We start from the raw sequence: 16,076 nt of genomic DNA on the forward strand, positions 1-16,076 counted from the left end.
GGTGCAATGTGACTTTAAGGAAGCGGTATGGAGGTCTGTGGCGAAAGATAGGTTAGGAAAGGATCCCAGATAAGGCGGTTAGCCTCTAGTTTTTTTGTTTTGAGACATAGATCTAGCGATTGCATATTCTAGTGAACACAGCTGTATCATTTTTTGTAGCCAGTGCTCCTGACTTGGTCCTTGTGGCGCCATCCATCGAAGTAATATGACTTTTCTCCCCAGTAACTTAAGCACGGCCTAGGAAAAGACGATGGGACAGGTCTAAAGAAGGGCACTGTTGAACTTCATATCCAAACAGGCAAAAATCAGGATACACAGGCAGTGCACATTACACCCATTGCATACAGGTGTGTTGTATCTGAGTCCAGAAGCCCAGCACCAATGGGCATTCCCAAAAATAGTGAAAATATGTGCTGACACTTTTGAGACAGAGGCAATGATCTTATACTGGCAAGCTCGCTCTGGAGTTATGTAAATTTGCCACGAAAATTTAAACTCCATCTCACAGAGAATATTATCATCAGATATCTCGGGGGTTGCTTCAAATAGCCGTTTAAACGAGGCAAAAGGAACTGAGAATTGGGACCACCGCAGCCATTTAGTGTGTAGACTCCAAATTCAATGCATCCCTATCCTCCAGCAGACTCTTGTAAAAATAAGAGTAGGATTTTGTGATTTTTCCCACTGTCAAAAGGCCTCGTATACTCTTATTGGCCTTTGTTTCTCTAAAATCAGCCAGATGAGCATTAAGAAAATGCTGAACTTGGAGATAAGGGAAGGAGTCTGTGGCAGTCAGTAGGTATTGTTGCTGTAAAGCAATAAAATCCAGCCTCTGGCCCACAGCCGGCTGGAACAATTGGTGGATATATGTCAACCGCTGCTTAGACCATCGACGACAACTCCGGGCAAGAAGCTAGGATTATCCGCAATGGTGTCCAGTGAGGTCCTCCGTGAGGTATGTCCATACCATTTACACAAGTGTCCCTAAGCTTTTCGGCATGTTTGAAACATCTCATGCTGCCGAATGCTTAGGGGGGGATGCTATGTACGTCCGCCTGTAGGAGGGTGTTGAGCGATACCACCCCGTACCATGCTACTACATTTTGGTAAGGGGAGTAGATGGAAGAGGATAGAATCCAGTCCTTAATATAACGTAGGTTACAGGCAAGGTTATACATCAACAGGTCCGGACATCCTAGGCCTCCCCTGCTCACAGGTTGTGTGAGAACTGCCATGGGCAAACGCGCTCTTTTCATTTGCCATAGAAAGCCTCTCAAGGCTTTATAGACATGCTGAGTACCTTTCTTAGTAATCCATATTGGCATTAAAACCATTTTAAACAGCTGAATGCGTCCTATCAGAAATAAAGGCAAGGTTTGCTATCTATTCAGAGTGTTTTCAGTGATCAGCAATAGTGGTTGTATGTTAGTGGCATAGAAGTTTTTAATATCGAGTGGTATTTTTATCCCCAAATATTTCAGTTCCTTTAGTACCCATTTCAAGGGGAAGGAACCCAGCCAAAGCTGATGTAAGGTGCCAGTCACATCAATGGCTTCCGACTTTTCATTAATTTTAAATCCAGCAAAAATGCCAGTCTTTTGTAGCCGAAGGAGCTCAGTTAGTGAAGAGAGAGGATTAGTCAAAAAAAACTAGGACATCTTTCGCGAACGCCACAACCTTAAAAACATTCGGCTGTCTGCCAAAGCCGGAAATGGTGGGTGTTTGATCTATTTTCCATAGTAGCGGGTCTATGGACAAGATGTACAATAGGAGGGGATAAAGGGCAGCCGCGACGAACTCCACGTCTGATGGGAATGTCATGGAAGATCGAATGATTAGCTATTATATGGGAGATAGGGTCCTCATACAACAGAAGTAAATATTGTAAGAGGTCCCCTCTAATTCCTTATCTGTTCAGAACAGAAAAGATAGGACCACGACACTCGATTGAAGGCCTTTTCCGAACCGAACCCTATAGCCAAGGCCTGGATGTTACAATGCTGGCATATTTGCAAGGCGGTGAGTAAGTTTAACAATATAAATATTTGCCTTTCACAAAACCTACCTGGTGTCTCGATATTAAGTATAGGGAGTAGAGTATTCAAGCGTTCAGCTAGTATTTTAGCTAAAAGTTTGAGATCGCAATTAAGTAGGGAAATGAGGCAGTAGGATACCGGCATCATAGGATCTTTTCCCAGTTTTGGAAGGACTGTAATGTGTGCTAGGTTGAAATATGGTGGAAAGGAATGTTTGGCCAACCATGAGAGGGTTCGCTATTTGATGCCTTAAACATTTATAAAAGTCATAAGAGAACCCACCTGGGCCTGGCGACTTCCCAGGTGGTACGGAGTTAATTGCCTATAGCACTTCTACAGTCTGAATGGGTCTGTTTAGAAACTCGGACTGTGAATTTGAAAGGCTCGGCAGTTCAATCCCGTCGAAAGAAAGATGTTCCTCCTCTGACCCTGTTTCCGGGTCTGCTGTATGTAGCTGTTTGTAAAATTCTCTAAAGATTTCACCTCTTTTCTCTATGGTCTGAGCTCCTTTGGAGTTATGCTTACAGGGGATAATAGTCGCAGGTCGTGTGGCCCATACAAGGTTAGCTAGCAACTTCCCAGTTTTATTGCCGTATCTAAACAAATGCTGTTCCCTCCTTTGAATGTGGTGTTGGGCACCTAAGTGTAATGTCATGTTCAGCTGATTAAGAATGCTATGATACTGAGCCATCTGTTGGGATTTGGATTCTGATGCAGACTATCCTTAGCAACCCATAGTTTAGCCTCTAGGTCTAGAATGGTCCTGTTCAAATTTTTCTTATGCGAGCTAAGGTATGAGATAATACTTCACCTTAATACTGTTTTGCCAGTCTCCCAAAAAAGCTGGGGTTCGGTTGTATGTTGGTTATGTAGAGTAAACTCCGCCCACTGGTCTTTTTAAATACTTTTGAAAATTAACACTTAGAGAAGATAAGGCCATCTCAGAAAGATTAAATGATTTCTTTGCTTCGGTGTTTACTGAAGAGGATGTTGGGGAGGTACCCGTAATGGAGAAGGTTTTCATGGATAATGATTCAGATGGACTGAATTAAATCACGGTGAACCTAGAAGATGTGGTAGGCCTGATTGACAAACTGAAGAGTAGTAAATCACCTGGACTGGATGGTATACACCCCAGGGTTCTGAAGGAACTAAAAAATGAAATTTCAGACCTATTAGTAAAAATTTGTAACCTATCATTAAAATCATCCATTGTACCTGAAGACTGGAGGATAGCAAATGTAACCCCAATATTTAAAAAGGGCTCCAGGGGCGATCCGGGAAACTACAGACCGGTTAGCCTGACTTCAGTGCCAGGAAAAATAGTGGAAAGTGTTCTAAAAATCAAAATCACAGAACATATAGAAAGACATGGTTTAATGAAACAAAGTCAGCATGGCTTTACCCAGGGCAAGTCTTGCCTCACAAATCTTCAATTTTTTGAAGGAGTTAATAAACATGTGGATAAAGGTGAACCGGTAGATGTAGTATACTTTGATTTTCAGAAGCCGTTTGACAAAGTTCCTCATGAGAGGCTTCTAGGAAAAGTAAAAAGTCATGGGATAGGTGGCGATGTCCTTTCGTGGATTGCAAACTGGCTAAAAGACAAGAAACAGAGAGTAAGATTAAATGGACAATTTTCTCAGTGGAAGGGAGTGGACAGTGGAGTGCCTCAGGGATCTGTATTGGGACCCTTACTTTTCAATATATTTATAAATGATCTGGAAAGAAATACGACGAGTGAACAATTTTGTGTCATCTGCAAATTTGATTGTCTCAGAGTAGTTAAATCACAAGCAGATTGTGATAAATTGCAGGAAGACCTTGTGAGACTGGAAAATTGAGCATCCAAATGGCAGATGAAATTTAATGTGCATAAGTGCAAGGTGATGCATATAGGGAAAAATAACCCATGCTATAATTACACAATGTTGGGTTCCATATTAGGTGCTACAACCCAAGAAAGAGATCTAGGCGTCATAGTGGATAACACATTGAAATCGTCGGTTCAGTGTGCTGCAACAGTCAAAAAAGCAAACAGAATGTTGGGAATTATTAGAAAGGGAATGGTGAATAAAACGGAAAATATCATAATGCCTCTGTATCGCTCCATGGTGAGACCGCACCTTGAATACTGTGTACAATTCTGGTCGCCGCATCTCAAAAAAGATATAGTTGAGATGGAGAAGGTACAGAGAAGGGCTACCAAAATGATAAGCGTAATGGAATAGCTCCCCTATGAGGAAAGACTAAAGAGGTTAGGACTTTTCAGCTTTGAGAAGAGACAGCTGATGGGATATGATAGAGATGTTTAAAATCATGAGGTCTAGAACAGATAGATGTGAATCGGTTATTTACTCTTTCGGATAGTAGAAACACTAGGGGGCACTCCATGAAGTTAGCATGGAGCACATTTAAAACTAATCGGAGAAAGTTCTTTTTTACTCAATGCACAATTAAACTCTGGAATTTGTTGCCAGAGGATGTGGTTAGTGCAGTTAGTGTAGCTGGGTTTAAGAAAGGATTGGATAAGTTCTTGGAGGAGAAGTCCATTACCTGCTAATAAGTTCACTTAGAGAATAGCCACTGCTATTACTGGCAACGGTAACATGGAATAGACTTAGTTTTTGGGTACTTGCCAGGTTCTTATGGCCTGGATTGGCCACTGTTGGAAACAGGATGCTGGGCTTGATGGACCCTTGGTCTGAGCCAGTATGGCATTTTCTTATGTTCTTATGATCTTAACATCATCTTTAAGATGGTGGGGATAAGATAGTGATCGCCATATGCAAATAAACTTGAAATGTCCAACCATTAAACTTTGAACTACTATTTAAGTATTTAACCCCACTAAGCAAAAACGAAGGAAAAAAAAGTCTGTATCCCGCTCTCTTGTAAGTTTCACGCTAGTGGCTTAAAGTTTGCTGCCACGAGGTTTAAGCCGTACTTCATGATGCTGCAGGAATGAATTATTCAGATATCCTATCTTACAAAACCTATGACATTTTCTTAATGAATTCTCCAGCCGCCTCCGGGGTTTCAAAGGTGCATATTTGGTCTTTGTACCAGACCTTCAGCTTAGGTAACTGCCGTGAAAATTTCACCTGTTTCTGATGGAGATATGCACACACTCGGCCGAACCCTTTCCTTGCTTCAGAGACCTGGATGGAATAGTCCTGAAACAGACCGGGTGCTTATTGTAGGCCAATGGCTGCTTCTTCCTTGATGCCTGCCAGATTTTTTGTTTATGCTGGTAATTTTAAAAACTCTATCACCAGCCGGGGCCTCTGTAGGTTTTCCCGTTTGGCACCAATTCTATGCGTGTGCTCGATGGTCAAGCATCATTTCAACTCAGGCTGACCTAACTCATCCGGGATCCAAGTTTCGAGCATTTGCCCTAGCTCACTGTCCGCAATCGCCTCTGGGAACCCTAAAAACCGAAGATTAGGTCTTCGCTCCCTGTTTTCAAGATCGTCTAGTTTATTTCTCAGCTCATCCAGAAGTTTATCTTGCACCACTAATTTTGTAGTGCACGCGAATGCATCATCTTCCAGCGTCCCAATCCGGCCTTCTGCTTGTTCGATGCAGGGATTAAGGTCAGTTAGAGCCGATTTCACTTCTGTAAGTTGGATGGCTATACTGGCTAATTTTTCATCTAAGGCAGCATGAATAACTTTTTTAATATCCGCGATTGTGGCTAGAAGCGCCGTACTCTCTTTAGTGACTTCACTGCCAGCTGCCATCTTGGGGTCAGGGCCGTGCATTTTCTCCTTCTCTTTCTTTCCTCCTTTCATCGACATGACTGGAGAAGTCCTTTGCATATAAAATTCAATTGACATGCTCCTATACCTGGAAATAAAGTTGGAGTGGTTCTCCAGCGGGATAAGGCAGATTGCTGATGATTAGCGGAGCTGACCCTTGGAGCTAAAGCAATTCCTGCCTGCCTAGCTTATCACATCACGTGACTCCCTTCAAAAAAAAGGTTTGGATAAGTTCTTGGAGAAGTGCATTAACTGCTATTAATCAAGTAGACGTAGGGAATAGCCACTGCTATTAATTGCATCAGTTCACCAACTCGAACGTGTAAGGGAAACCTTGTGTGGTGATAATTTGTCCGGAGGTAATTGATGAGGATAACCGATTTTGCAGTTATCCTGTCTTTTGCCTCCGTCTATTATTCTTTTATTAAAGTCAAAAGATATTTTTTATTTTGTATTATTTTTCTTAAAATCCCTTCTCCCCTGCTGCTTTTCCGACCCACTGTTAGTCTTATGTCATACTTATCAAGGTCGTCGCCTTTATTGATGTCTCATGGGTACGGAGCTGCTTGTCCGACACGGGCCATGTTTCGGCACAAGGTGCCTGCTTCAGGGACTATGGGAGAATGTGCTGTGTCCTAAATGGGTTCACAGCATTCTAAGGTCCTTTAATATAGAAAACAATTTAGTTCAACATCACTTACTCTGTGTCACATTCATTCTTAATTCTCTAATTCTCACCCACCTTTTTTGAAAAACTTACTTGTCAAAAGCTTCTGCTATCTTCTCGTGCGACGCCTTCTGTGTCTGCCTGGGCGTCTACTCTATTCTCACTGCTTTTAAAGCCTGACTGGGGAGTCCACCGCCCTCTCTGGCCAGAACGAGGCTATCTCAGGTGAAAACTATAAAACTCGTTAGTTTCGTTCTAACTCATATTTATAATATTATGTCTTCATTTAAATCAAACTTAAGTATATAAACATCTTTGCTACGTAACTTTTGTAGTGTTAACTTGTACTGACGTTGATTTCAGAAGTTTCACATAATTACTTTTGGGCAGCTTTGGGGGACCTGATGGAGAACTTCATCTGATCTGCAACACGTATCGTTCTTGTCTCTGGCGGACCTAGTGGTGAACTTGTGCGTGCCACGTCCGCTCCTACTGTTTCTGACGTAATAGGTATCAAAGACAGTGGGCGTGTCCTGGGCGGGGCGCTTGTGCCGCGCCGCTTGGTAGATTAGCTATCCACAGTCTTCTTTTCTTTAAAATTTAATCAGGTGCTATGTTGAATTGCTCAGATGAGTCTTTGCAGCCTCATTGAAGTATCAATTTACTTATATCATATTCTCTCTAAAATGCTCCGTTTCGAGCCTGATATTCTCTGCTCTTAATACTTTTAGTAGGCATTCTTGAATGTGGCTGACAAACATGTGTGCTTCGCTACTTCATATCTGTAAGTGATATCTTGATTCCACAATATTACTCTGATGCAGTTCTCCCAGTATCTATATAAATGTGATACTGGCTATCAACTCCTCCTTTTTTTAAAATATTTAAGAGTTGTAGCTAACCTAATAGAAAACTAATACCCACTGATCTTATAAACCTAAACTGATATTACGCTATAATCAAATTTTTGGTTCTCTATCCTTTTTCACAGTGTGGGGAGTTGCTGATCATGTTCTCGTGAATGATGGTGAACACCTCCTTCTTTACCAGTGAAGATAGTCATCAGAATACTGTCCAATCTATTTCTCGGTTGAGTCCTTTGGGAGTCACTGTGTCCCATGTGTATATGAATTTTTGTTCCATCTGTATGAGTTTTGTATTGAGGTCACCACCCCTGGGGTGTTCCTGTAATTGAAATAATACTGCCACTTTGAACTCTTCTGGTGGATGTCCCATTTCTTGCCAGTGGTCAGTTAAGGGTGCACCTTCAATTTTATGTCTCAATCGGCTAACATGTTCTTGAATCCTATTTTTAACTTTCCGCATTGTTTTGCCAATATACACTTTATGGCACGTGCACCACAGTGCATATATGACTTTTGTAGATCCACATGTGTAATGGTCTCTGTAAATGTATTTCCTACGTCCCGGTATATTTAACTCTGTGCCTACATGCATGAACTGGCATGCGCTGCATTTTCCACATGTTTCTTGACCTCTTAGTGTGTCCCGGGTCTGTGTGGCTACTGGGAGTAAGTTCGAATGAACTACTAAATCTTTTAGATTTTGGGCTTTTGTTAGTGCAAACGTGGGTTTCTCTTGGAAAATGGAGTGAACTTGTAGTATAGACCAGTGTTTCAAAATGCTGTTTTTTAACATGTATGTTTGAGGGGTATGTGGCAATACACAAATTAATTTTTCTTTTTCACTCTCTCCTTGCCAGATGACAAATATGTCATCTATGAATCTTTTCCATAACTTGATATGATCTTCATAGTTGTTCCGGTGTATCCACTTCTCCTCAAACGCTGACATGTATAAATTGGCTAGGTCGGGGGCCATTGTGGCCCCCATAGCCGTTCCTTTGATCTGCTTGTAATATTTTCCTAAAAACACAAATAACAGCAGTCCAAGTCAAGGAAGAAATTGGGAAAACTTTAGAAGACATCCGCCAAGTGGAATCAGAAGACAAATACCAACAATCCTTTAAAGAGCTACAGGATCAGATGGACACATTTAGGGAAGAGTTAAAACAATTCAAACTAACAAAGTTCACTCGTGACGAAGGCGATTATAAAAAAGGTAATGTATACCAGTGGATGTCCACTCAACCTTTCAAACACAGGAAACCGAAAGTCACCTTCGCAGGCTCGTCGGATGATTACTCCGAAGAAGAAACACGTCCAAGTAAACGACAAACAGAGAAGACAGGTGATGAACGCACAGTAGAGAGAGAATCTCATTTTTTAGAACAGGCTGGCTCGCGCAAGGTAGACAAGCGAGCCAAAGAGAAAGATCAGCAGGACAACTCAAGACGGCCGTACGGACGCACGAGGCAAGCAAAGAACAAATAATTACAACATCACAAGAGGCAGTAATCAATATCTCTACGACTGTTTTAACTGAGGCCCAATCTACTCTATTAAGCAAAGGCTTGTCCTTTGCACCTGTCAACACCTTTTCGACATTCGAAGGTGAGAAATACCTATATAGGTTCATTAGACAATTGCGGTTAAAATTATTTTTTGCCAATTCAGTGCCTCAAGAGTATCAAAAAGATGAATTAACGCCACGTTCCACATGGGTGCCGCCGGGTCTTATAGATCCGGTCATTTATACATTTGCTGAAATGGTTCGAAAAGAGAGTTTCTCTAAAGTAATTCAGCAATCTGGTAGGGTTAACAATTTAACCCATGCAGAGTATAAAGCATTGAGAGAACTTCGAGACAATCAACAAATTGTAGTAAAACCAGCAGATAAGGGGGGTTCCATTGTCATACAAAATAGACAACAATACGTCACAGAAGTGGAACGTCAGCTCAATGATCAGGAGTTTTATCAATTACTGACAGGAGACCCAACCCAAGACATCAAAAAGAAGATAGACCACATAGTGGAACAGGCGTTAAAAGCCAATTGGATCACGGAGAAGGAAGCACGGTTCTTAACGGTCAAACATCCAACGTGTCCAGTGTTCTACACTGTCCCAAAAATTCATAAATCACTTCAGTCCCCACCGGGACGTCCTATAGTGTCTTCTAAAGGGTCTCTCCTTGAACCACTTTCACAATTCGTGGATCGGTCATTACGTGGGTTTATCCCGCAAATACCTTCTTACATACGAGATTCGGCACACTTGATGACTATTTTACAAGATCTAGCGCCAGATCCAAAAGCCACATTTCTGGTCACTATAGACGTCACGGCTTTATACACCAGCATACCTCAAAATGAGGCCATCGAGGTCATTACTGCTAAATTGACATCGACTTCAGTACGACGGAGAACTCCAGTAGCCTTCATTGAGGAACTTGCCAGCATTGCATTACAAGAAAACTATTTTATGTTTTTAGGAAAATATTACAAGCAGATCAAAGGAACGGCTATGGGGGCCACAATGGCCCCCGACCTAGCCAATTTATACATGTCAGCGTTTGAGGAGAAGTGGATACACCGGAACAACTATGAAGATCATATCAAGTTATGGAAAAGATTCATAGATGACATATTTGTCATCTGGCAAGGAGAGAGTGAAAAAGAAAAATTAATTTGTGTATTGCCACATACCCCTCAAACATACATGTTAAAAAAGAGCATTTTGAAACACTGGTCTATACTACAAGTTCACTCCATTTTCCAAGAGAAACCCACGTTTGCACTAACAAAAGCCCAAAATCTAAAAGATTTAGTAGTTCATTCGAACTTACTCCCAGTAGCCACACAGACCCGGGACACACTAAGAGGTCAAGAAACATGTGGAAAATGCAGCGCATGCCAGTTCATGCATGTAGGCACAGAGTTAAATATACCGGGACGTAGGAAATACATTTACAGAGACCATTACACATGTGGATCTACAAAAGTCATATATGCACTGTGGTGCACGTGCCATAAAAGTGTATATTGGCAAAACAATGCGGAAAGTTAAAAATAGGATTCAAGAACATGTTAGCCGATTGAGACATAAAATTGAAGGTGCACCCTTAACTGACCACTGGCAAGAAATGGGACATCCACCAGAAGAGTTCAAAGTGGCAGTATTATTTCAATTACAGGAACACCCCAGGGGTGGTGACCTCAATACAAAACTCATACAGATGGAACAAAAATTCATATACACATGGGACACAGTGACTCCCAAAGGACTCAACCGAGAAATAGATTGGACAGTATTCTGATGACTATCTTCACTGGTAAAGAAGGAGGTGTTCACCATCATTCACGAGAACATGATCAGCAACTCCCCACACTGTGAAAAAGGATAGAGAACCAAAAATTTGATTATAGCGTAATATCAGTTTAGGTTTATAAGATCAGTGGGTATTAGTTTTCTATTAGGTTAGCTACAACTCTTAAATATTTTAAAAAAAGGAGGAGTTGATAGCCAGTATCACATTTATATAGATACTGGGAGAACTGCATCAGAGTAATATTGTGGAATCAAGATATCACTTACAGATATGAAGTAGCGAAGCACACATGTTTGTCAGCCACATTCAAGAATGCCTACTAAAAGTATTAAGAGCAGAGAATATCAGGCTCGAAACGGAGCATTTTAGAGAGAATATGATATAAGTAAATTGATACTTCAATGAGGCTGCAAAGACTCATCTGAGCAATTCAACATAGCACCTGATTAAATTTTAAAGAAAAGAAGACTGTGGATAGCTAATCTACCAAGCGGCGCGGCACAAGCGCCCCGCCCAGGACACGCCCACTGTCTTTGATACCTATTACGTCAGAAACAGTAGGAGCGGACGTGGCACGCACAAGTTCACCACTAGGTCCGCCAGAGACAAGAACGATACGTGTTGCAGATCAGATGAAGTTCTCCATCAGGTCCCCCAAAGCTGCCCAAAAGTAATTATGTGAAACTTCTGAAATCAACGTCAGTACAAGTTAACACTACAAAAGTTACGTAGCAAAGATGTTTATATACTTAAGTTTGATTTAAATGAAGACATAATATTATAAATATGAGTTAGAACGAAACTAACGAGTTTTATAGTTTTCACCTGAGATAGCCTCGTTCTGGCCAGAGAGGGCGGTGGACTCCCCAGTCAGGCTTTAAAAGCAGTGAGAATAGAGTAGACGCCCAGGCAGACACAGAAGGCGTCGCACGAGAAGATAGCAGAAGCTTTTGACAAGTAAGTTTTTCAAAAAAGGTGGGTGAGAATTAGAGAATTAAGAATGAATGTGACACAGAGTAAGTGATGTTGAACTAAATTGTTTTCTATATTAAAGGACCTTAGAATGCTGTGAACCCATTTAGGACACAGCACATTCTCCCATAGTCCCTGAAGCAGGCACCTTGTGCCGAAACATGGCCCGTGTCGGACAAGCAGCTCCGTACCCATGAGACATCAATAAAGGCGACGACCTTGATAAGTATGACATAAGACTAACAGTGGGTCGGAAAAGCAGCAGGGGAGAAGGGATTTTAAGAAAAATAATACAAAATAAAAAATATCTTTTGACTAATAAAAGAATAATAGACGGAGGCAAAAGACAGGATAACTGCAAAATCGGTTATCCTCATCAATTACCTCCGGACAAATTATCACCACACAAGGTTTCCCTTACACGTTCGAGTTGGTGAATTGCTTAAGAGGGAAAGAGGTTGGTTAGTGACTAATTAATTGCATCAGTAGCATGGGATCTTCTTAGTGTTTGGGTAATTGCCAGGTTCTTGTGGCCTGGTTTGGCCTCTGTTGGAAACAGGATGCTGGGCTTGATGGACCCTTGCTCTGACCCAGCATGGCATGTTTTTTCTTTTTCTGGACAGTGAGGGATTTGTGAGTTTATTTTCCCTTCTGTGATAGTAAAATGTATAATATTCTCTTTCTTGCTTTATGATGTATTTTGGGAGGTATGTTTTCGCTCCTGTTCTACCCTTTATTGTAGTGGTATTTTATTATTAAAATAAAGCCAATTTAAAACTGAAAAAAAAAAACATAAGTATAAAAGGATATAAAAATATTGTAAATGAAGCACATTAAATCCATCTGTGACATTCAGGAATCGTACATTGCATTCCATTGGCAAATTATTAATTTTGAAGGCCAATGATGGCTCTGTAACTGATATAACAATGCTGTAAAATCTTTCAAATGTTACCAGTGCCTTATCTCCTTCCTGTCGTTTCCATTGTCAGTGCAATAGTTTACAATGTGGATTCATTGCTTATGTGATAATACTATAGTTCCTAAGTATATGAATTAGCTGAGGCAAAAATGCATACAGTGAATTAGCACTAAATTCTGATATTGCAATGCCCAGCCAGCTTGCAGGCAGGGGTTTACCAAACTTTGGGTAAGGATGCAGCAGGGCTGGTCCAATCTACTGCTGGTTTTGTTTTACAACTCATGTTCTTCAGAGATGGCCAGCTGACCATGTAATTGCTGGTTTCTGATTGATCTCTTTTTTGGGGGGAGGGTGGGTCCTGTTTTATAGGAATTTTTATCATGGCTTGTGCATCCTCTGGTCTTGAATCCTCCGTGCTGAAAGCACAGATGAAGTCTCTTGCTGGGAGAAGTCCAACTCCAGGCTTTGACCTTCACAGCTCCGCGAGATTGTCGCTAGAGATGACCTTGACAGAGATGTGTCCTGCCATTTCACCACCACCTCGACCTTCCTTATCCCGAAGCTGGAGCCTCTGCAGCTCCCTGGGGTCACTGGGTGATGCAGCTAAAAGTACTTGACCTAAGAACTGATCCACCACAACTTTGCTGTTCCAGACCTGCAGATATTTGAGAGAGAATTATTCTAGTAGAATAAATATATTGCAATCAAAGCAGACTTTAAATATCATTTCATTTAGGCATTATTCACTGATTTTCAATGTCTTGCCATCTTTCTGCTTTGCCTTGGTGCCTAGGGTATTCCTTACAATAATAAGGTAAAGACATTGTAAATAGCACCATGGCTTGAAGAAAGATCTCAAAGTATCCTATAAAACAAATTGTCTAATTGAACTGGTGAATCTTCGTTGTCAGACTGGAGTAGAAAAACAGGTTATGAGGGTGATGGAAGAGTTAGTGGAGGATCCCACTGCATTCCCTGCTAACCTGTGTGGCTTGTAGCAAGACCCTACGTGTGGAGGGTAGGAGAGAGGGACATTCCAGCTATGCCCCAGCACCTCCCATGGGAGGAGGATGCTGCAGTGACTGCGCCTGTAGCGATGTGGGACAGACACAGGGAGAGGAGTTGAGGATTTTTCACTTGAAAGCTGAAGGGAGAGGGGTGGGTTTTTTTTTTTTTTTTTTTTTAAATTTAGCTCCTGTTTTCATCTAGAATTCCTAGGCCCCAGCCTTTAGGGACAAAGGACGGGGAAGTTGTGAGATACTTCCTGAACTATGTTTTCTTTGCCAGGAGAGATAAAAGACTGTTTGCTTGCTTGTTTTTCTGTTCTGGATTATGTTTCAGAAAAGTGTTTTCCACCCTTTGCTTGTAAGCTGGTTTCTATTTTGCTCTCTGTGAGATTCGGTGCCCACACAGCAGCAATCGGGAAGGACCTGGGGATACTAATCCGGTATCTGAGGGGAGAAAAGAGAGGGGTGGCATCCCACCGGTGCTTCAATATCTGGTTGGTATCTGTAGTGGTAGAGAAAAATCCAGGAAGTACAACCAAGGAGCGGTATTGGGGAAACCTGTAAATAAAAACAGCCTAGACAGCAGTGGATGCAAGCAAGAGAAATGCCCTTTTATTAGTGAGGTGCTGTCATGGAGAGAGCACACACCCTGCAGAGAGAGATTATTTTATTTATTTATTTATTTAACATTTTTATATACCGACGTTCTGGTAACAATGTTACCAATCACTTCGGTTTACATAGAACTTAGAAATGACTTAACACGAATGTCTTACAGAGAACAGGGAAACTATGGAACTTGGACAACATTGAATTGAATAAATAGTAACTTATACAATATACAATATATACAATTTTGGACATGCTGCATGCCGGTTTCAGCTTGCCATCTCAAAACAGGCGAAGAGAGGAGCCCTGGAGCTGAGGTATTTCAATCTGGGATATAATTTGTGAAGACAACACCACAGGATCTGTGAACCACAGGAAGGGCCCAATATTTAGTCAAGAATAGGAAAGGACCAGAGGTGGGCCGAGCATTACCATTGCTGGGCTCACTTTATGGAATGAACTACCTGAGTTAATTAGATCAAAGAATGATTGGCTTCATTTTCATAAGTTGCTCAAAGCTCACTTTTCTAAATCAGGCATTTCCTGGTGAATCATGGTCTGGTTGGTCTTTGGTCCACTATTTCTCTGTTGGAGTTGCTTATTGCTTAGTATACTAAACTTATTTATTGTGTTTTGTTTATATGATGATATGTTCTTTTATGTATTTTTATTTTATTGTGTGTGATTATACAAGTATTTTAAATAAATGTGCTATTGTATTGCAAGCTATACAATAGCAGTAATACAATTTAAATATAAAGAGAGAGAACCCTTTTGCTGGGAGGAGGTCATGGATTACAGATTTACCAAGTTGACTTTGTTTCTTGGTAAATCTGTAATCCATGACCTCCTCCCAGCAAAAGGGTTCTCTCTCTTTATATTTAAAACAGACTTTGTACAGTGTCGTATTTCATGTTGAACTCAATTTCAGTAAAGCTGGATGGGCCTTGCAGGATTGACCTGCTGTCATAATCTAGATTCTCTGTTCATTTAGCAGAGACTTCCAGTCATCCTTTATTTAACCTTGAGCCACTATCAATATTGAAGGTTATGTTATAAGAAAGACCTGCCACAAGCGCTGAATCTTACCAAAGAAGAACCAACTTCATAAAAATAAAAATCCAGCTGCAGCCAGCCTTAATATTTACTCTACCCCAACAGCAGAGCTTTCAGCTACTTCACATGAAATCCATAACTACGTCAGATAAAGAATTAAATGCAGCACACTGCACCAGTGCGTACTATAATTTATCCTGCAAACAGGTGCAATTTTGTTCAGCCTGTCTTACCTGAATGACAAGAGGCTGGTTGATGTTTTTTCTGAAGAATATTGCTTGTAAGTCGAACACAGCAGTGGAAGTCTTTCTCTGAACAGGAGAGCGAACTTTCTGTCTCTCACATTTAATAATCAGGAAGGGATTCATGTCTAAGGGAAAGCCAGCAAAACCTGCGTTAGCTCAGCTGCATGGAATGGCCTGACCATAGGATCTAAAGTAACTCATTCGCCAATGAGCACGGCTAGTATGTGCGTGTAGACGTTCTGAGCCCCATTTTACAACAGCACATGTAGGGCTGAGGTCCACATGTAGAAAGCACATGCAGTCTTCAGCCTTAATTTTTAAAGTGGACTGATGTGGATTAAGTCCACTTGGAAAATTAGTGGGTACATGAATATCCTTGCACAGCCTGCACACGCACATTTACATGCTTGCTTTTGGTTTTCAAAAGTGTATGTGTAAATAGTTTCCCCACCCTAGCTCCGCCCCCATGGACACTTCTTTGAATATGCAATATCTTACATGCACAATGGCTTCTATGTCATTTATGCATATAATCTGCAGATTATTTTTTAGAAAGCCCATAAACATGTACAAAATGATTTTAGCTCCGGAAAATTCCCTCTTCTTTGTGC

The 16,076-nt window shown here is 41.2% G+C and overlaps 1 protein-coding gene across 6 annotated transcripts in view; it reads right to left on the reverse strand.

The window, feature by feature from the left end:
* Positions 1–12,425: 12,425 nt before the first annotated feature.
* Positions 12,426–16,076, reverse strand: part of CAPN6 (calpain 6) — a 160,458-nt gene continuing 156,807 nt past the window's right edge. For all 6 annotated transcript variants that reach the window (XM_029607635.1, XM_029607630.1, XM_029607634.1 and 3 more), the window contains 2 exons: positions 15,454–15,590; positions 12,426–13,203 (listed from right to left, as the gene is read on the reverse strand). In XM_029607635.1, coding sequence (XP_029463495.1) covers positions 13,021–13,203; positions 15,454–15,590 — 320 coding nt within the window. In that variant the 3' untranslated portion in view covers positions 12,426–13,020. The remainder of the gene's footprint in view (positions 13,204–15,453; positions 15,591–16,076) is intronic.

Source organism: Rhinatrema bivittatum, chromosome 6 (genome assembly GCF_901001135.1).
Source record: "Rhinatrema bivittatum chromosome 6, aRhiBiv1.1, whole genome shotgun sequence".
Lineage (NCBI taxonomy): Eukaryota > Metazoa > Chordata > Amphibia > Gymnophiona > Rhinatrematidae > Rhinatrema > Rhinatrema bivittatum.